Source organism: Brachypodium distachyon, chromosome 3 (assembly GCF_000005505.3).
Source record: "Brachypodium distachyon strain Bd21 chromosome 3, Brachypodium_distachyon_v3.0, whole genome shotgun sequence".
In the NCBI taxonomy this organism is placed as follows: domain Eukaryota; kingdom Viridiplantae; phylum Streptophyta; class Magnoliopsida; order Poales; family Poaceae; genus Brachypodium; species Brachypodium distachyon.
In genome coordinates, this window is record NC_016133.3 from 22,289,263 (window position 1) to 22,310,151 (window position 20,889).

At 44.1% G+C, this 20,889-nt stretch overlaps 3 protein-coding genes and 1 long non-coding RNA gene across 14 annotated transcripts; 2 read left to right on the forward strand and 2 right to left on the reverse strand.

The window, feature by feature from the left end:
• Positions 1-300: 300 nt before the first annotated feature.
• Positions 301-6,462, forward strand: LOC100821726 (probable cinnamyl alcohol dehydrogenase 1). Of its 9 annotated transcripts, none has more exons than XM_010236363.3 (11): positions 301-630; positions 1,597-1,704; positions 1,805-1,887; positions 2,556-2,609; positions 2,844-2,993; positions 3,247-3,345; positions 3,736-3,849; positions 3,960-4,187; positions 4,404-4,689; positions 5,814-5,964; positions 6,041-6,462. In XM_010236363.3, the coding sequence occupies exons 3-11, from the start codon at positions 1,883-1,885 to the stop codon at positions 6,235-6,237; spliced, it is 1,284 nt and encodes a 427-aa protein (XP_010234665.2). In that variant the 5' UTR covers positions 301-630; positions 1,597-1,704; positions 1,805-1,882; the 3' UTR covers positions 6,238-6,462. The 9 variants fall into 9 exon arrangements, with proteins under 9 accessions (XP_010234665.2, XP_024317693.1, XP_024317694.1 ...); XM_024461925.1 differs by having other exon boundaries at positions 302-630; positions 3,235-3,345; XM_024461926.1 differs by having other exon boundaries at positions 302-630; positions 2,559-2,609; positions 3,235-3,345.
• A 713-nt stretch (positions 6,463-7,175) lies between these two features.
• LOC104583624 lies at positions 7,176-7,874 on the reverse strand. Its single transcript, XR_731485.3, has 2 exons — positions 7,783-7,874; positions 7,176-7,469 (listed from the first exon to the last, which is right to left on the reverse strand). It is a non-coding gene; the product is annotated as an uncharacterized LOC104583624 (long non-coding RNA).
• A 3,713-nt stretch (positions 7,875-11,587) lies between these two features.
• Positions 11,588-14,521, reverse strand: LOC100822350. The gene has a single exon (XM_003573794.4). The coding sequence runs from the start codon at positions 14,436-14,438 to the stop codon at positions 11,862-11,864; it is 2,577 nt and encodes an 858-aa protein (XP_003573842.1). The 5' UTR covers positions 14,439-14,521; the 3' UTR covers positions 11,588-11,861.
• A 2,018-nt stretch (positions 14,522-16,539) lies between these two features.
• On the forward strand, positions 16,540-19,593 carry LOC100840016 (protein DETOXIFICATION 29). 3 transcript variants are annotated; one of them, XM_024460396.1, is made up of 8 exons: positions 16,540-17,092; positions 17,194-17,738; positions 17,870-17,956; positions 18,084-18,140; positions 18,234-18,472; positions 18,650-18,768; positions 18,852-18,938; positions 19,190-19,331. In XM_024460396.1, exons 1-8 carry the CDS (start codon positions 16,895-16,897, stop codon positions 19,214-19,216), a joined length of 1,359 nt encoding a protein of 452 aa, XP_024316164.1. In that variant the 5' UTR covers positions 16,540-16,894; the 3' UTR covers positions 19,217-19,331. The 3 variants fall into 3 exon arrangements, with proteins under 3 accessions (XP_024316164.1, XP_010234666.1, XP_010234668.1); XM_010236364.3 differs by having other exon boundaries at positions 16,543-17,092; positions 19,239-19,593; XM_010236366.3 differs by having other exon boundaries at positions 16,956-17,092; positions 17,189-17,738; positions 19,239-19,593.
• The last annotated feature ends 1,296 nt before the right edge of the window (positions 19,594-20,889 follow it).

The following is a 20,889-nucleotide window of genomic DNA, read 5'->3' on the forward strand; positions in this document are numbered from 1 at the left end:
CGAAGATCTCGTCTAGACAAAACTAATCGTGAAGACGGATACTAAATAGAGTACACGGTTTGAGACCTATAACCTTTTAAAGTTTGAGATTTCACAAATGCATTAATAATGCACGCATGCAATATGTACATACCTATTATCCGTGATCAACCTAGCGGTCCGCACCCTGACCAACGCATGTACGGTCGCGCGTCAGCAGAGTCCATTGATCGATGCATCAACTTGACTGAAAGTCTGGCTGGCTGGAAGATAAGGCGGTACCAACGCGCCTAAAAACACTCCATCGGCCTCGTGTGCGTCCCTTCAGCCCCGGCCCCGCCGCGGCGCTGCGCCTGGCCGCCGTCTCTCATCTCCAGTGCTCCATTGTCCCGCCCCGCCCCGCCCTGCCACCACCGTCTCCCATCTCCACCATACTGCCGCCCAGCTCCACCTCGCCCAGCCACCGCTGACTCCTGCCGCCATTGGGGACTCCTCTCGCTGCCCCTCACTCAGTATAATCCTCCCGCCTCTTCCCGTTTCCATCGCGATACAGCCTCGGAGCCTCCAAATATGAAGCCGCCTGATCTCCGTCTACGGTGCCAAACCGAAGCACGCCGCCTCAAGATCCACCTGGAGGGATTTCTTCCGTTGGTAAGCTCGACCTTGCTTGGATTGATCTCTCCCTGGTCTACTTTTTCTGGTTTTGAGAGAGTTTGGTTTAATTTTGTACAATAAGGTTGTTGTGATTGGGTTCTGATTCCGTCCGTATTGATCAAACAATTTGGTTTAATTTTCAGAGATGCATTACGCCAATTTTAGTCGATGCAGTGTGTTCTAGCAAATGCTCACAAAATTGTAATGGTATGGGCCAAGACACATTCCAGCGGTGTGTTTTGACAAACGTCACAAAATAACGGTGTCTTCCAGCAAATTTCCCCTTAACATCTACTAGGGTTCGCTATTGGTTGCGGTGGGCATTCGTCCCCTATGTTGCTGCACTCTGCAGGATAGGAAAACGTTTCGAACGAAGAGTTTGAAAAATCCTAGACACATTTGCTAAAGGGTAGAATGATAATTCAATGTGAAAAAAAAGTCAAACTTTCCGTTTTGGACCATACAATGTGTTCTGGCAAATGTCCACGAAATTGTAATGGTACTCGGCAAAAACACATTCCGACGGTGTGTTTCGGCAAAGGCCACGAAATAACGGTATTCTCCAGCCAATTTTCCCTAATATCAATTGATTACTCAAGATGCTTGACTCGGTTATTATTTTGTTTGTGAACTGATGTTTATCTCCCTTTAGTGAGAAACTAATGGACATATGGATATGGACTTGACACAATATATGAACTTGACATAATATAAACTTTACATGATTACAATGTAAGGTCAGATTTTGCCATAGCTATAGGCTGGGCTTAATTTTTTTTGTCACCACTAGAATCTGTACACACATTCCGAATTTACTTGATGGGTTATTTATTTTTTGAGGTCTCAAATGTGCCTGATGCAATATTTTATTGTAATAAACAATGAGATTGGCACCGTAGTAGTACAGAGGTTCATACGATCGAGGACAACTAATCTGATTCTCTCTATTGTATAATGCTACAGGTATGATGTTCTCAATTTTTATCAATACATGGTGATATCGAGGTAGAAGGTTTTCGCACTACCAAGGATTCAAAGACCCTCTGCTTGTTCCTGCTAGAAAAGGCACAGGTAAAAAGTTTTTTGATAGAGGCAGCGTAAGAATTGCATTACATGCCACGCTTGTCCTTGCGGTTGTTTGATCTGATCGATCCGTGCATGGTTGCTGCAGGCAAATGGTTCCCGCAGGAGAGAAACACACGGCTGGAGAACATGACATGGAGACTGGAACCTCGTCAGGAAGAATAAAATGAGGTGTGAGTGCCTTTTGCGTTGTGTCTTCTTTTTGTCTAGAAAAGAAGACTAAAGGCTAGATTAATCTTCACATAGGTGCATTTTATAATTTATAGAGCACCAAGCTCTGTTCAACGAAACGCCGCTGGTTGAACTTTTGGGCGATTGACTTCTGTCCTCAAGTACTCAGAAATCACAATAATGTTGCACCCGGTGTTGTTTCCACTTGGTCTCTGGCTCTTCTTCTCCCCCTTTTCACCTTTAGAGTGGTGCCATGTCAAAGAAACTTGCGAGAAAATGACATGTTCCAGTAAGTCACGGATCAAAGAAACGAGAAATGGTTTAAAACTATGATGACAATATTATACTGCTAGAATCTCATAATATCAATCGAGCAACATGTGTGTTGCACCACTGCTAGAATCTCATAAAACATAGATGGTGCTGGTATAGGAATATTCTGTTTTGCTATTGCAAAATATGCAACAATCCTCCATCCGAGTTGTTCATAGAGTGTGTCCGAGACAGAAGTGTCTTTTCCCAAAAATTTAAAAATATGTAGAGAAGGACGCTAAAATGCCGATAGTGTTGCATATCCATCGTTTCCGTTTCAATAGTGCATTTCAGTTGTCGCGTTGCGAAGACGTCCATTATACGTACAAGCTCACTAGTTGTTACTTAATCGGCAGAAGCCATTGGTGTAGGGAGGACCCAACGCCTGCACGGCAGCTCCGACCAGAAAGGTAATTTAAGATTTTATTAGCGAGGCTTTATTAGACTCAAGGTCGCGCATGCGGCATGCCACGTTTTCTTTGGACATCCCACGAGTCAAGTCAAACCAGCCACGTCAGTGGTAACCACCACCGCACACACCTCCTACGCGTGACGCGTCGCCCACTCGCCCCCTAGCGGTCTCCCATTGACAGCGCCGCCCAACACCTATGCCAACTCCCTGCTTCATAGAAGATCCCTTCCAGGAAACCCAACAAAATACTAGAAGATCCCTTCCTGCACGCGAGGTTTCTGGGTTCTTCGCCGCCACCGAAGATAGAGAGGCGCGCACCGGTGCGAGGAGAGGTTGGCGCTGGTTCTTGGTTCCTCTGCCTGCTTCTCTCACTACCTCCAAGGTAAGTACGACCTTCTCATCCATTTGTTTCGGAGGCCAACATGATGTCTTAAGATTTTATCGTCTGATCAAGCCCCGCCGCCCAGGATTCTGTATTGAAATGGAAACGAAGTCTTGCTTTCTGTTCTAGTGGCGAATGATTATCTAGTTTGTTCGGTTAATTTTTAATTCTTTAGAATTACGAAGGGGAGGATTTCGCAAGTTACATGACCAATTGCGTTGTCGACACTGTATTGTTTCAGTTGTTTCTGCAGTTTAATTGGCATGGCTGCTGAATGCGAGAGTGGCAACTGTCATGCTTGGGCAGCAAAAGATCCTTCTGGAACACTCTCTCCATACAAATTCAATCGCAGGTAAACCACGTTACACTCCCTTGTGATTTCTCAAAGAAAAAACAACAATAAATTTTTGTTCTTCTTAATATGACCTTCTTTGTAGCTCTGTTAACAACAACAACAACAAAAATTTAGGTTTAACAGTCTTCTTTCATGTTGCTGAATGTGCTATTTCTAGCCTCGTTAGATCATGCTCGACATAATTTTCACCTACCTGCACTATCACTAGCGATATAAAGATGCCCTAGCAGAGCTAATTCGTAGCACCATCTTTGTACAGTATTGCCTTAGAGGCTTAGTGAAGACAATGAAGATTAGATCGCTGATTTCTGGGATTGTCTTTGCAAAGTTAGTTCCCTACTTTCGTTTTATGAGACTAGATTTATGCGTATACGCATTGCTTACCAGGACTGTACAGAGTGGTGATATTTCTTTGAGGATCACACATTGTGGAGTCTGTTATGCTGATGTTATCTGGACAAGGAATCAGCACAATGACTCGGTGTACCCTTTAGTCCCTGGGTAAGCTTTTCAGATTTATGTATTACTGGATTTTTTTATATTGCGGGGAAACAAATAGTGAATAAAGGTTTATGTGCTAAGTTGGGTGCTTACAATTCAATGTCGTATAGGCATGAGATAGCTGGAGTTGTAACTGAAGTTGGATCAGACGTCAATGGGTTTAAAGTGGGCGACCATGTATGTGTTGGGACATATGTGAATTCATGCCGGGATTGCGAGAACTGCAATAGCTTCCTTGAGAACCACTGCTCAAAATTTGTTTTCACTTTCAATGGTGTTGATACAGATGGTACTGTCACCAAGGGAGGATACTCAGGTCACATAGTAGTTCATGAAAGGTATGGATCCAATTTTTTTTTGTCTGAATAGGCAAACTATTTCGTGGCAATTAATTCCAGCTACGGAAAAAATTGGTGAAATCATAAACGACATAGTCATTCCAGTAATTGCTTTGGTTATAATTATCTTTGGACAATTCATAATTTGTCAAATTAGTTTCTGCCTTTTGGGAAAAGTTGAATGTTGTATTTCGTGTCAATTCATTTTTATGACAGGTACTGCTATAAAATACCTGATGGCTACCCATTGGAAAAGGCAGCACCTTTAGTTTGTGCCGGAATCACTGTGTATACTCCAATGATTCGACATAACATGAACCAACCAGGGAAGTCACTTGGTGTCATTGGACTTGGGGGATTGGGTCACATGGCAGTAAAATTTGGGAAATCCTTTGGACTGAAGGTCACAGTTTTTAGTACAAGTGAATCAAAGAGAGAAGAAGCTATCAGCCTTCTTGGTGCAGATAATTTTGTGATATCATCAGATAAAAAGCAGATGGAGGTACTGAAAAATCTTTAATCTCTATTAAATACTGAGTGTCAAGCAATGTTATTATTTGTCCCAGATGACATTAGATTCCAATAGAAAAAGTACGAAATGCACAAAGGAACATCACTAAATCATACTACAATCCTCATAAACCATACTGCAATCTAGAGCCTACTAGATAATTATAAGTTAGTAGTAAAATATAACTAAATCAGGCAAGTAAAATATGTCCTTGATTGGTCTGTCTCAGGAGAGGAAAAATCTGTTGAAAAAAATTCATTATTTTGTAGGGTGCCCAGTTTTTTCATAATTCGTTTAAAATGTTTTGGTACTGTTTGATTTTTCAATGGGCAAATAGTTTTAGCATATGGGAAGAGACATGATCATCTAAAGATCGCAGTGGTGAATCCTTGTTTTATCTTTCCATACATCTGGGGATAGAATCCCACATGAAGCACAATTTTGCAGTTTGCTTGCATTGAAAAAATTGCTCTCCGCGAAAAAATAAAATAAAATTGGAGAACGAGTGTTTGAACCCAGGTCATTAGAATAGAAGACAAAAGCTGAAGGACATACTGCTAGCTGCTAGGCCAATCAAACTAACGCGCATAATTTACACTCTTTGGCTTATACATGTTCTTTTGATTTATTTATTTTCCAAATTCAAACAAGTATGTCCCAAATGGATTTCAAAATTGCAGTTGTTTTTGGGGGGTGTAGATTTTTCCCCAAATGGATTTCAAGTCGAAATTATAAATCGCGGTCTGCTTAGCTAATTTACTCAATGCTTTACCAATGTGTCACCTCAAACCCTGTCATATAATATATCCATTTCATATATTTATAGTTGTGTCCTATATGAGCTTTCAGAAAATTTCTAGAAATGGATTCAGGAAAAAACAAGTTGAGGATGATCAAACAAACTGTTTCTATATTTTATTTTATTTTTACTCAATATTGTTTTCACCAATAAATGAAATTAATGTTTTGCATGGTATTATGGCATACACAAATCGCTAAGTTATATGGTGTTGTTCATGAGCATTGATCACAGGATGTCTCTCTCCGATGGGATGAACTCATAGCAAAATCGTAATCCTTGTAAGTTGGGAATAACAAAACGTTCACTTTTGCAGTCGCTGAAAAGTTCCCTGCACTTCATTGTTGATACTGCCTCTGGTAACCACCCGTTTGATCCTTACCTCTCACTTCTGAAAGTTGGGGGTGTAATGGCGCTACTTAGCTTTCCAGAAGAAATCAGAATTCACCCTGCAACTCTTAATCTGGGTAACTGATGCACATTTCTGTTACCAACACTGCTAGAAAGTAATACGAAAAATCACTTAAATCTTTACTTTTGCAGGCGCACGGACTTTGGCTGGAAGTGTAACTGGGGGGACGAAGGATACCCAGGAGATGATAAACTTCTGCGCAGCAAACAAAATCTACCCAGATATTGAGCTGATAAAGATAGACTACATCAATGAGGCTCTCGGGAGGCTTGTTAACCGGGATGTGAGATACCGCTTCGTAATAGACATAGAGAACTCTTTCAAGTAATATGTTAGCAGCTCGCACCTTTGGGTGATGGTTATTACTTAAAAAAGTTTGTGGTATAAGTTTCATCTTCTACAAAACGGTGGCTGATAGGAGTGGGCTATGTTTCATGCCTGTGTACAGCTCCTCCTTTGTTCTGTTCGGTTCTGGTAACTTTAGTAATAGCATCTACCGTGCCAAACGATTGCAGTATTTTTCTATATATAAAGTAAGGATTTTATTGCTCTTTGTTTCCGCAACAAACACAATTCTCAATTTTCTAGAAGTAGTGCAGATGTATTAGATGATCTTTACAATTTAACTTGGTGACCGTGGGAGTGGCGGGTGGAAAATGGAACAAAAGAGAATACGTCTAATCTGTACCTGATAATAAAAGCAGCAGTGTTTCCGTGGTTGGGTTTCGTCCGTCGGACCGGTTTTGCGTTTTAGCCCTTATTTGTTTGAAGAATCAACGCGCAGTCTGGACAAAACTGGGTTTTTTTCTGCAAAAAACTGGGCTTTTTCGCAATTTTGCCCTCTGTCTCCTGCTACGGGCTCGACCTCCGCGCGCGTCTGGCCTTCATGGACCGCCGCGGACGCCGCCGCGGGGCTTCGTAACCGCCGCATCTGCCGACCGCTGCGCCGACGCGGCCCGCGGCTACCTCGTCGTGGCTGGCAAGCCCCCCACCGAGGACCAGCTGGACCGACTCCTCGACGCCGGCGGCAGAGCCACCGAGGACCAGCACAGCCTCCATAGAACGAGGCGCAGCCCCCGCCGCAGATGTGGGCAGCAGCAGGCGACCGGTAGGCTTGCCCAGCGGCCGCATCTCCCTACGCATCTCCTTGCCGTCACAGCATCTCATATTCCCATCCCCTCTCCCAAATCCTCCTGCCGTCGCCTGGACTCCCTTGATCAGAATGCCCGCTTTGACACTCTTGTCAGCCAAAATGACAATCACCAATAACATCAAAATCATATGTTTGTGTGTATACAAAAGAACATTATGGTGAATAGGCCAACTTCAACATACAATATCTCACAGATCATCGAGTAATTCTTTTTTTGCAAGAACACTAATCGTGCATATATATCGCAAACATTAGCACAGTGCATGTGCAAGACCAGGAATTTCAGGTTCAAAAAATTCAGAGCACATAGCAACACTGAATCTAGACTCTAGACACATAATTCATCAATTCTTGTTTCCTTTTCCTGACTTGATTGCCGCAACTTGCTATTCTGAACTCCAATTAATCTGCAGGAGAGAAATGATTAGATTGGATACTTCGTTGATGTTCTAGGGTTCAAGAGCGGGGAGGGGAACCAAAGCAGACAGAGAGAGGGATGGAGGGAGAGAGAGAGAGAGAGAGGGGGGGGGGGGTGTCATGTAAAGGGGATATGGAGGGGCCGCCATGGGAGGAGGTACGGTCGGAGGGGCGCTGTGAGAGGTAAGAGGCCGGATCAGGTAGAGGCGCCATGGGAGAGGAAGGGAGGTGCAGGATGAGGTACGGGAAGAAGATGGGAGGAGCGAGGCTAGTCTAGGGATAAGGTAATGGACAGAAGGTTACCTGCAGCAGCGCCGTGTCATCGTCGAGGTCTCTGCCACGCTCCTGCTCGCCGCCCTCTACACGTGCTCGGTTGCGATATGGACATGCTAACCATGGATACGACCATTAGAATTCTAATTGTTGGTGTCTCTAATAATTATAATCAGGTGAATTCAATTACAAAATGTTTTCAATATGTTACTTGCAAAAAGACGGAGCTACTATCTTGTGTAATCTTATTATGTAGTATTGAATTTTACAAGTCCAAAGTGAAGATGAAGTGTTATAACCTGCAAAGGGAGATTCAAAGTGAAGCCTATCAAGTCTACTTTCCAACAAATCAAACGGCACATGATTCGGAGCTTGCTAGAGAAAAATATCACGAATTAAAGTTGAATCCGATTCGGGTCCGAGCTGTCAGGAGATCCGAATTTGTTTTAATCATCCAGGCCGCATCCGGAGTCCAAATCAAGCAAACAAGTACTTGTTGGAAAGGTAATTACAAGACCTTTCCAACGGATCTGGCCCCATCAAGAGATTCGACTCGTGCTGACCGTGGCGGACAAAACAAGATGACGGATCTGTTTTCCTGTTTCCTAAAGAATTGTAATTTGTTAGGAAAGTTAGAGATAGAGTTGGATTTCGGACTCCTTATTCAAGGTGGACGAAAATATCTCTCCCTCCTCCTTTATATACCGCATGAGCCCCCCTAAGGAGCCTTGAGTTTTGTTTAGTTAAAAGTTAGCCATCGCTACTACTTCGTGTAATCGCGTGTGTCGGTTAGACCACCGGTTTTACCGCTTTCGGAACCCCAACTTATCGTCTCGTTGAGACATTGGTTTGATATAGTATATTCACAATTTTAGATTGCATCTGCTATTTATCTTGTTCTTGCTTGTTCTTCGATTGCTTGCAGGAACAAAGACCTTCGTGGTCAGGTTGATCGTGCCCCTGCGTGATCAATAACCCTCTAGAGTTGGTGTATCGATTGCTAAGACGCTGCCTCCTAAGCCGTAGTCGGATCATCAACGTCACCTCCTACCCAAATCGAGAGTTATCAATCTCATCGAAAGATCGGGCCACCCGCACCCGTATCAGGTTGTGGCAGACCGAAGGGCAAGGGAGGGGTGCGCGACGAAGGGCGAGGTAGGCGAAGACGGTGGCGTACGGGCTGCGCGGCGGGGGACGGCATGCAAGCGGCGGCGGACGTCTCACGGGACGACCTAGATTTTTCGTGCCGGGATGGAAAAGGAAGAACAACACGGGTGGGGACAAGATAGGCGGTAGGTGAAGGGCCCTCGCATTCGCGCTACAGTATCGGCGCGATGTGGCTCTCGCGGTTGGCCTCCCAGAACAGAGAAGAAGCACAGAATACCAACCGAGCAACCGTTAGAGTCGAGGAAATAACAAGTTTGCCACCGCGCGGCTCCAGCTCTGACGCCCGCTACATGCTGACTCCGAAGCACACACGCAGAGTCCATGACACGTGGGGCCACGAGACCGTGCTGGACAGGATCATCAGGAGGCCAAAGGGCATCTCCAACAAGTTACCAGCTAGTACCGGTACTAAAAAAATTCTCTCCTTTTCTCAATGTGTTTCATATTTTCTTATTCAATTTTCTTATGGATCCACGTGTCATTTTCTTTGTTGTCTTGGTATCCGTGTAGTATTTGTTACTTTTTCAAGTAACCATTATTTGGTTGTGACATTTCTCTCTCATCCACATTGGTCACTAATTTTTTAGCACCCTTGTAGTATCTCTTGTTGAGAATGTCCCAAGAGGAACTTGATGTGAAGAGAAAGGAGAAGGGATTTCGCGCATGAACAGTATGAAGGAAAAACAATCAGGGCGACGTGGGCTAGCCCAGCATCCCATCCACCGGCTCCGCTTTAATGTTTTAGATAATTGCAGTAGGCATTGCGAGGGACTTCTATACACGAATTTTATAGCCAGCTAAACACTGGAATTGGAGGTTGCCCAGTTCCAATTCCTAATTCCATGCATGAATATATCTATGTATAAACATAGTGTTACAAAATTTCTCATCTAAAACCATCTCCATGTCTCTGACATGGGTAGCTCCAAAATTCCCCTTTCTATAGCGGTTTTAAGTCACTCCGCTGTGTGAGAAACTATTTCATATACTGCACAGCTGGTTTTAAGTCACTCGCGCCTAGAAACTACCCGGTACGTATGCCTGAGTCAACGGTTGTTAGCATGCACGGAACTATGGAAGTTAAGATCAAAATACTACTCCCTCGGACCCATATCAAGTGACTCAAATTTGTCCATAATGGACATATCTATATATTAAAATACGTCTAGATACATGTAATATTTGGGCACTTAATAACATTCCCGAACAAGTAAACACAATTTTAAATTGTTCTTAACAATAGAATTGGATCAGAATAAAACTAAAAGTCAATTCGTTCGAAATGAAACAAAGAAAAGAGTTTAGAGACGACTCAAAAAATTTAGAAGGATTTTACCTTTGAAGTCAGTCAGTCAAAATTAGCCAACTTGAGTCATGAGTATAAATGTAATTTGTTTTTTCTGTAAGGAAATTAATACGAAGGGAGTACTAATATTCATGCATGTGCCGACATGTGCGTATTTTCATGCATGCAGAATGTGTTTTGCCGACCTGGCAATGACAAGGCTGGGATAACTCATGCGCAAGATTTCTCACACATATATGCATTAGTACACTCTCTCTGATCCATATTACTTGTTTCAAATTTGCCCAAATATGGATGTATCTATGTTTAAATAGCGTCTAGATACATGTAATATTTTGACAAATAATATGGATCAGAGGTAGTACACGATGACTATTATAATCCTTTACTTTATTATTTCTCTAGCTTCTATAAAATACAAATAAGCATGTATTAATAAAATAATAGTAATTATAGTTCCTTAACATTTGCATTGTAATCTCCCCTGTCGTGTGATGGTTTGAAACATTACTAAACAATATGTATTGTGGTAGCTTTTGGTAAATTTAATACTTGTGTGTTCAATATATGATTTTATGAAAATTGTGTTTGTCAAGTGTGCACATAAGAAAAACTCAACAAACTTTTCTGGAGGATTCAAGCATTAGCTCAAACTTCACATTATAATAATTTCATCAGGGAAGTCCAATTGTGAGTTTGTGACATCTCTCCTCTGCTCCCTATAATCAATAAAACTTTTCCTTCAAAATGTCATTGCAGCACCCAAACAACTATGTATACATTTTCAATGGCTTTTCCTGTAGGATTCAACTGAACATAAAATCCAATTTCTTTACTTTTTTTTAATTCTTGCGATTTCAATTTCCAGTTTCGCAAATATGATGTTAATGGGCAAACAGAAAGCAATCATAGTCCTGAAAACAGCCAGCAGTCTATCACTGCCTCGTTGGCACAGGTAGATACCTAGAGTTCTCAGTTTTTGACTTATTTACTATATTTGCTTTTTAGGAGACTTTTGCGTCACAGAAACCATAAATATATTCACACAAGCAACAAACCTGCCTTTGCATCCTCAAAGTGATACCTGAAGTTTTACATCTTCAGTTCAACAAAACTTCTGGGAGTGGAAGAACAGCTGCTACAGAGAGTCATGTTCACCTGGCATCAAGAATGTAACATTTTATGCTCTCCTCAAATGTTGTTAATTTGAATTCTTATATTATTAGTAATTACCTGCAGGGAACCAATAGTTACCTACTGGATCACTCACTATACTGAAATGAGTTGAGCTCGGGTGGAGGGTCTGACCGATTAAATATTTAAGACATGCTTAGAAAATCATAAAAGCAAAATGTAATACTGTTCTCTAAAACTAAGATGTCTATATTCCATTGATAAGCCTGCTTGATCCATGCAAAATAGATAACAGTCAAGATTTAAATCAGGAATAAAGCATCAGTTCCACTAACACAATGGCCCCTTGGAGCAAACACAAGATGCATGCTACCACTAAGTTACTTTACAGGATTTGTGTTTGCGGTATGCCACTTTCTAAGTTCCACTAGAATCTGAACCATCTGATTCTCAGTTCTGAGAATCTGCTACCATGTTTGTATTGTGAATCCAGAGATCACAGTCAAAGTTCTGAGTTTCTCAGTCTTATTGCAGCCACTTCATCCTTCATTGCCTGACAATATTTTTCAGCAGCTTCTACTTCCTTCTCCAAGCTGACTAGATCAATTCCTTCATTCGATTCATTGTGCACAGATGCGCTAAAAGCTTGCTTGTTTTCACACAAATGTCTCTCCATTGTTAGTATATTGTGTTTCAGATTGCTTAGATGGCTTGACAGTGATTTAACACCTTTTGATTCTTGCTCCTTCGTCCGGGCATCCTCGAGCCTTGCCCTGGAATCGTGAAGCCTTTTAAGTCTGGTCTGTGGCTCCTTCAGCCGGGCAATGAAATGCTTCACGTTGAACCCAAGTCGTTCCAGTTCCTGAGCTTTTTTCATCAAATATGCAATCTCAGAAGTATCTGTATCACATGATGTCTTGAGCACCTCCATAGCCAGGCCCACCAATAAAAACCACAGTCCACAGTACGCCAGATCACCTAGAGCATCATCGTTAACCAACCCTCTGTAATGTGGTCTCTGGGGAATGAGCTCAAAGAACAGAGGGTACTCCCTCATGGCAGCTTCAGCATAAGGGTCATTATTGCTATTCTTCAGTGCTTCTCGCTTTCTTCCACCTCCTTCATCTTCGTCGGAGCTTTCCTCCCATTGCGAAAAAAGCCCAGAGCGCACAAACTCTTCTAGCTCGAGGACAAGTTGGCTATCATGATGTTCAGGATCAAGGATACTCTGTTCCTGATCATCGTCAAGGTTTATTACTTCACATTTCTTATCATGCGATTCAAGAACAACGCATTCATCATCACTGTCATGTTGTGCCAATTCATCACGTTTATTACACTCAGAATTAGGATCCTTCTGGCCTTCAAAATGCAAGTAGCTCTCAGTGGAAGGTCTGTACTCATAGCACTGTGGACCTTCACGGCTCTCAATACCAGATGTCTTTTGTTTCTTCATATTCATATCAACATCTTCAGAAAGTTTATCTCTTCTTTGTTTATTCCCTTTCTTTCTTTTCACCACAGTTGCACTGCAGTCCGTTTCAGATGAACTAAGATCAAGGACAATTGCACTTGTTTTATTCTCATGAGCTGCTTGCCCTTCTCCAATGCCTTTTCTGTTATCTTTCTGGGTGGTTTCTCCAAATTTATTTGTCACGTCTACGACATGTCTGTTATCATCATCAAATGAACGTGAACTAACACTGTTCTCCTGGCATGCTAGAACTGAGCTACCATATTGATTGGCTTCCTGATGCCTGAAGAACTGCCCATTACACCATTCAAGATAATCCTTGGTAACCACCCCACGTCTACAGATGCCAGGTATCCATACCTTGATTGCTCCGGAATCAAGTCCATGGACAGTAGACAAAGGAACATCCTGATCATAACCAAGCTGCCTTGCGACAATATGTGGATTGTAGATTGTTGAATTATCCATGCCATCACCATACAATCCAGTCAACACTGCTTGCCTGATAATTGCAATGTAATCCTCAAACCACTCTGGCTTATCCTTACCTCTTGAGCTCACTAAAACAGTTTCCTTGCTGAACCATTTGGGTTCAGTCCAGTTGAGCGAGTTCTCCAGGTAAGGCCTCCACTCAAAGCAATCCTCTTCCTGCAATACACGTAAAGAGTCCTCTGCTGTGGTCTTGCTCCTCCTGCGGGTCCAGTAGAGTACACGAACACTGGAGACAGGGAACTCCGGTGCCCTCAGCTGCGGCGGTCGCAGGGAGTAGTAACGCTCCCACATCCATACCTGCAACAGCCAGAGCGGTGCCCAAACATCAACACGACCCCTCGCCCCCTCCGTGACCCTGGAAGTAACAATCCTATCCATCTCAGCATAGAGATTAGCCACCACTGCTGGCCCAAGGGCAATGCACTCACCAAGACTGAGCCGTGCGGCAAGTGCGAACACGCACTCAGGCAGCTCCCCGCCCTTTGACCGTAGCCGTGGGGTAACAAAAAACGCTAGCCAATACGCGAGGAATCCAAGCCACCGCAGTTCGTCGTCCTCGCCAGGGCGGATTCTGCTGTCGAACCACTCGAGCCACAGCTCTGCCGACACGCGGTGGGCTTTGCGTGCGCAGGGGTGGAGCTCCTTGATCTTCTCCTTCTCAACGACAAGGCGGATGCGGAGTTCCTCCTCAGCCAGGGTGAGGGGCCTGTCCAGCGGGGCGCCGGAGGGGGACAGGCCGGCGAGGAGGAGCGCGTCTTCGAGGGTGAACGTGGCGGGGCCGGCGGGAAGGCGGAAGGTGTGGGTTTCTGGATGCCAGAGGGAGAGGAGAGCAAACAGGGCGTGGCGGTCGGGGGTGACGGCCGCCGTGGAGGCCGCTACGGCGTCGTAGATGGCCGCGGAACGGAGGAGGGGCGCGAACGCAGCATCGGAGAGGGCGGTGGTGACCCAGGCGGACCAGCGCGCGCAGGGGGAGAGGTGGCGGAAGGAGAGCGGCGGGATGGGGTGGGGCGCGGAGGAGGAGCACAGGGGCGGTGGTGTTGGGCCGCAGGGGGGAATGGAGATGGGGAGGAAGGATGGGCCGTGGCGGCCGTCGTGAACATCGGGGGCGGGCATTGTGAGGGCTGTGCGCCGCCAATGCGGCGGCGGCGGCGGCGGCAGGTGGACTTGGGACTGGGAGGGGGGGAATTTGGGAGCTTTGCCAGGGTTTTGGGCTTCGGTTGGCTGGTTTCGGGGGGAAGTCGCGGGAAACTGAAACCGTCTCTTCCGAAATAAAGATACAGTACCTCTTACCTATGAACTTTCTCGGCGTAAGTTGATAATCTTGTGAGTGTACTGTTAGGATTGTCGACAAAGTGTATTGTTAGGATTGTCAATTTTTATCAAATTGTACGGCCATAGCGATTGTCAATTGTTACCAAATTGTGCAGTCACAGCGGCAAAGGCACATTCATCATACTCGGATACCACGCATCGCACGTTGCACTGCATCGTGCATGATTTAGGGCCTCTTTGAGATATCAAAAACCTATAAATAGGAGAAACATAAGATTTCAATAAGATTTCAGTATCATGGAATGTTGAATCCTATTGAAATGCAAAATACAAAAATGTGTATTAATAGTTGTTTGATTGCACCGCAGAAAAAATACAGGATTTGCTTATTATGTGCTACTCATTGTTGTCGTAGAGACAAAGACTCATGAAATTTTTTCTTTGGGATTGCATGAGTCCATTGGAAATATTCCTATGGTTTCAAATCTTGCAAATCAAACGAGCTATAAAGAAAAAATTCCTTAGGAATAGAACCCTCCAAATTTTCTATGAAAATTCTTTGAATCAAAGGGGCCCTTAGTTGGATTGGCTTACTGGTACATCATGCAAGTTTAAGCAAATGAACCAAATTTTACAATTTTAGTTTATTTGGTTGAACTAAGTAGGGTCAGATAGTACCTTCAGACCTTCATGATCACCCATTTGCACCTCTACCTATTGGGGTTTAAACTTTGAAGATGAGCCAGATCCCTAGATTTGCTAGTCATTTGGAAAATGTAACGAGCTTAACGGGCTTCTCGTGAAACTCGTTAGTTCATTGATTAAGCTCGTTAGTTAACAAGCACGAGCTAAATGAGAAATGTAATGAGCTTAACGGGCTGCTCGTGAAACTCGTTAGTTCGTTGATTAAGCTCGTTGGTTAGCGAGCACGAGATAAACGAGTCCAGCCACCGAACGCTCATTAAGCTCGTGAGAAATGAGCTTTTCTTCAAGCCATGCTGGTATGCAGACGGGAGCTGTTCTTCAGACCAATTTCAACATGACAACATTCATCTAGGTTTATGGGTAAGTTGGGATCCGTTAGCCCATACTCCCTGACGCTCCCCTTCCCTACACGAGGTGGAAAGGGTCAGACAAATCAAATCACGCATCGATATGTGTTCTGAATACAAGACTCTATAAGACTTGAGTAAGGAGGTAGGCCTGATTTATAATAATATCTATAAAGTTGATCGGCAGTAAGCTTAATTTAATGTTTGTAAGCTCAATAAAGTGTTCATGTCATCATCAATTAAACCAGCTTTTAGCATCTGCATAGCCAAGGAAAATTCTCCATTGTCCACTATGTGCCGCACAAAACAGAATTCTTTTTTATGTCAAGACACTCTCATCATAACTCTTTACTTTAAGGATAGGATGTCACCCAATTCACGAAACCATGTCCTCTCTCCTTTCATCATCCCAACAAAGAAAAATCATAAGAACCGTACGAATGTAGTTCAAAAACTGAGGAATACTTAACCGTCACTCAGGTGTCTAACTTTCAAAGGCATATATGATGTTCATATCCAAACCAAATAGTGTTTTATCATTAATTTGTCAACATTGATTATATGAAAATAGGACGCCGCATCTCCAGCTTATTTTTTTGTGTCTAGGTAAATCTCCAAGTTATTATTACCAAATTAGAGTAACACAAACATGTAATTTAGCCTAAAATATATTTATATTCCCAGTCACATGAGAATTTAGTCATAAAGATAAACAAAATTTGTATATCATACATGCACATTTGTATTCTCTCTTAAATAAATCATATTATGAGTTCCAATACTACTACCGTAATATTGATTTTATTTCATTGCAATCTTTTTTTTTCCTTTTTTTCATGTATAGACAGATGCGTTGTTTTTTAAGACGAGCGACACCGCACGCCGCACGGTATCCACTGGTTTATTGAATCGAACGCCTTGAGACCTTGAGCTGGAGGAATGGGCTCCGGGTGATACTTAAGTTCTGTCGAGCCAATCAGTACTAGTACTACTACTTGCTGTAGCATGCGGTCGTACCATTCATTGTTGAGCCGTTGGCTGAGGGAGTAATGGTTGCCGGGGTTAGATAGTACAGCAGCACTATTCTTTACCAGATCTAGAATTCTCATTATTGTTTTTCAATTGCCTGATTATATGTTTGCGAGGACACACGGATCTTGTAAGAACAGAAGCTGATATTTGCTCATCTCCTGCATCTGGATCGATGTCTCCGCGCCTTACTAGATCGACAGCAGGAAATTAAGTATGAAGAGGCTTGCTCGCAAGAGCTGGGAGGAGTCAAAGCTACTGTGGCGCGTGGCCTTCCCGGCGGTCCTGACCGAGGTGTTCCAGTTCTCCATCGGCTTCGTCACGGCCAGCTTCGTCGGCCACATCGGCGTCGTGGAGCTCGCCGCGGTCACCGCCGTAGAGAGCATCCTGGAGGGCTTCGCCTACGGAGTCCTGGTAAAGCTCACATCCATCCATCCAAACATTGATTCCTCAAACTTGCAGAATTAGAATGCAGAGAGCTTTTAACAAGAGACACACGCCACGCCGCAGCGCAGTTCGGCATGGGCTGCGCCCTGGACACGCTGTGCGGGCAGGCCGTGGGCGCGGGGCACCTGGACATGCTGGGCGTCTACGTGCAGCAGTCCTGGATCGTCTGCGGCGCCGCCGCGGCCGCGCTCGCGCCGGTGTACGCCCTGGCGACGCCGATCCTGAGGTCCCTCCTCCGGCAGCCCGCCGCCGTGGCCGACGCCGCGGGCCCGTACGCGCGCTGGGCCGCCCCGCGGCTGCTGGCCCACGCCGCCAACTTCCCGCTGCAGAAGTTCTTCCAGACCCAGAGCAAGGTCTGGGCCCTGGCGCTCATCTCCGCCGTGGGCCTGGGGGCCCACGTCGCTCTCACCTATGTCGCCGTCAGGAGGCTCGGCTGCGGCCTCCGCGGGGCCGCCGTGGCCGGGAACGTCTCCTACTGGCTTATCGACGCCGCGCAGCTCGCCTACTTGCTTAGCGGCAGATTCCCTGACGCCTGGAAGGGCTTCTCCGTCGATGCGTTCAAGAACCTCGCCGCGTTCGTCAAGCTCTCCCTCGTGTCAGCCATCATGGTCTGGTCGGTATAACTGTTTCCAATTTCTGATTAATTAAACAGCATTACTCATTAATTACTTGACTAAACTCTTCGCCCTTCGGAACATGATCTTTTCATTCAATATCCGATTTTGTGTCGTGAAATATATGCAGTTTGGAATTTTGGTACTACGCTGCATTGCTCATTCTTGTGGGTCTCCTGAAGAATGGCCAACTCCAGCTGGATATCATGTCAGTTTGGTATGCTCCTTGTAACTCTTTTCCTTTTAATTACACCACACACGGATGATCTGTTTTTCTTTCGAGAAGGAGGGATGTTTATTTTTTGAGCTTTTCCAAGTCTCCAACACGTACTCACGCTTTACAGCATCAACTACGAGTTCTGGATCATGATGGTCGCACTAGGCTTCAGCGAAGCAGTCAGGTAACTAAAGAAGAGCAACGAGCTCAAACTTATCTGAATATACAGCATCGGTTTAACAGAGCGAGCTCACTGAAACGCATGTTTATGATCCAGCGTTAGGGTGTCGAACGAGCTCGGAGCGGGCAGACCAAAGTCGGCCAAGTTCGCGGTGGCCGTGGCGGCCACAACAACGGCCTTCATCGGTGCCATCTTCATGGCTGTCTTCTTCATTTGGAGGAGTAGCTTGCCTAGGGTCTTCAGCGAAAACGAGGAGGTGATACAGGGAGCCGCAAGGATGGGGTATCTGCTCGCTGTCACTGTCTTCTTCGTCAGTATCGGGCCAGTGCTCTCGGGTAACTAATCCAACGTATATACTGGAGCAGTTTTTTTTCTCTCGAAATATTTACATGTTTTCACTTCCAAGGCATTGCTCCTGCAAGTTAATGATGCGATGTCTTTCGCCGCAAAAAAAAAGGTAATGGTGTGGTTTTTAGAGTAAAATTACCTTTTTTTTTCAAAAAAAATTGCAGGTGTGGCTGTAGGAGCAGGGTGGCAATTGCTGGTAGCATTCGTAAACATCGGTTGTTACTATTTGGTGGGCATTCCAGCTGGGGTCCTGTTTGGTTTCAAGTTTAAACTGGGGGCATTGGTGAGATCACTAGAAAGTCATTTTTCTTGTTGATTATCATCGTCTTTGATTTGATGCAGATATAATGGTCTGTAATGTTGCAGGGGATATGGATGGGCATGCTAACAGGCACGTTACTTCAGATGACCATACTTCTTTGCATTATCAAGAGAACACAGTGGGAGAAACAGGTATATAACTGTTAGCACATAGTTTTGCTGATGCTTCAAGGCCTGACTTTTTTTTTGTGTAAACCATAGTCACCTAAATTTTGCACGTCACAGAGCCTAAAATTGTTGTATGTCTCAACTTTTACTAAATTTGAATGTATGTATACACTAAGTCATGTCTAAACACATTCAAATTTTAATAAATTTAAAACATCTTTTGTTGGACGGAAGGAGTATCGTAAGTGCGAATTAACTTTACAAAACTATACCAGCAATTTCTACCAGTTAATGGAACATGACGAATCGGATGTACTAGTACAGGCCACATTGGCAGCAGCGAGGATCTTAGAGTTGGGAGGAAAGAACGAGGACCAGCCGTTGATGACAACGACGTGCACAGAAGATGATCCGATGGATACTGCAAATGATGAAATTTATATGCAAGCAAGCAAGAAAAATGTAGAATTAGTGTGTAAAGAACAAGTATAGAAGGAGTATATTTTTGTTCGTTTTGCTCCGTGGACGGAAAGCTTATTTATCAGTGTAGCGCCCAAGGTAGCGAGGCACCGTTGAGAAGATCGTCTTTGTCCAGGAACTTCGCACCGTGGCATATTCTTCTGGTTGAACCTTACTTAAAAGAGCCGACAGAAGCAACCGAGAGTCTCTTTGATTGTTAGGATTTTCAAATCATAAAAGTAGAAAAAACATTTTGATTGAAATGTGTAACAAAACACAGGAATAAACCAGTCAAGTTGGTTGATTGCATCACCGAAAAACTTGGCAAAACTTGGCACGGCTGTGACAAGGACGGACCCAGCGGTATGGCAAGCTACAACGGCCAGCACACCTAAAATTCAGTTTACTTGTTTAATATATATATATTGGAGTAGTAAATGGTCCGCCTACAGCTTATTGGGCATTACAACCGGGGTGGGCTGGGCCTCTTGACTCCCGACGTATCTATCTCGATCTCGAGTATAAATGATTGCTAATGCTATGACTTTCCAATTTCTCCGATTCTCAGCTGGCAGACGGCAAGCACCGTGACTTCCCATCTTCAGCATAGTTTAAAAACCAGGAACGAAGATCGAACCGTTAATTCGAGCTCTCGGTTCAAGGATCCGACCGGTAGTTAATTGGTCCAATTGCGGTTCTATAACATATAGATACATCTAACTTCAACATTATACACAATGAGCAGTTGGATTGGATGGTTACTATGTGCTGCGTGTGTCCCCTGCACGATGTTTCGACCGGAAAAAAATGTGGTTCCCTTCCTTGAAGACCGGCCAGAGGCTCGGTTCCGGTTTTTAACAGTTTAACCGGCGGTCTGGTTTTTTAAAACTATGGGGTCTTCATCACGACAGTGGGTGCCCATTACCCGTTTACCAGGCGGATAAAAACCCCATCAAGGTACGGGTATGGGCCAAAATTTTACACATGGGTATTTATGTAAAATGGGAACAATATTGTACCCGACAGGTATGACAAGTACAGGTATGGGGATGTAGAACCCATACCCATGTACCCATATATCTGTATGGAGGATTGGCAATTGGGTCTCTGTACACTGCACATTTCATACTCGTGGTGATTCTTTGTTATTTTTTCAAGGAATTAACCGATCTGTGATGAAGGGCAGGCTTGGCTTGTTGGCCATATTTAACCAATCTTATGAGAAATATGTTGTTATTTTTAGCAAATATCCCAATGTTTTTGTCAAATACACTGTTGTTTATAACCATGTGAACAAAACATTACACGGGTATTTTTACTCGCGGGTATTTGTCTACCCTAACGGGTCACGGGTATGGGAAAAAGTTGTACCCGCTCACGGGTATGGGTAACATGTCAAGTCATGGGTGACGGGTATGGCTATGGGGTGTCATGATCCATGACCATACCCCGTGGGTGCCATCTTGACTTCTGTTGTTTCATGTTTTTTTATTTTAAGGTATTTTGAGTGACAACA

Bases quoted from the DNA above. Each gene is read 5' to 3' on its own strand.
- LOC100821726 (XM_024461925.1), top strand. The intron at 4,690-5,813 runs GTACTGAAAAAT...TCACTTTTGCAG, and splicing joins CAGATAAAAAGCAGATGGAG to TCGCTGAAAAGTTCCCTGCA. The intron at 5,965-6,040 runs GTAACTGATGCA...TTACTTTTGCAG, and splicing joins CCCTGCAACTCTTAATCTGG to GCGCACGGACTTTGGCTGGA.
- LOC100822350 (XM_003573794.4), bottom strand. From the start codon at position 14,438: ATGCCCGCCCCCGATGTTCACGACGGCCGCCACGGCCCATCCTTCCTC.
- LOC100840016 (XM_010236364.3), top strand. From the start codon at position 16,895: ATGAAGAGGCTTGCTCGCAAGAGCTGGGAGGAGTCAAAGCTACTGTGG. The intron at 17,739-17,869 runs GTCGGTATAACT...AAATATATGCAG, and splicing joins GTGTCAGCCATCATGGTCTG to TTTGGAATTTTGGTACTACG. The intron at 18,473-18,649 runs GTAACTAATCCA...AAAAAATTGCAG, and splicing joins TATCGGGCCAGTGCTCTCGG to GTGTGGCTGTAGGAGCAGGG.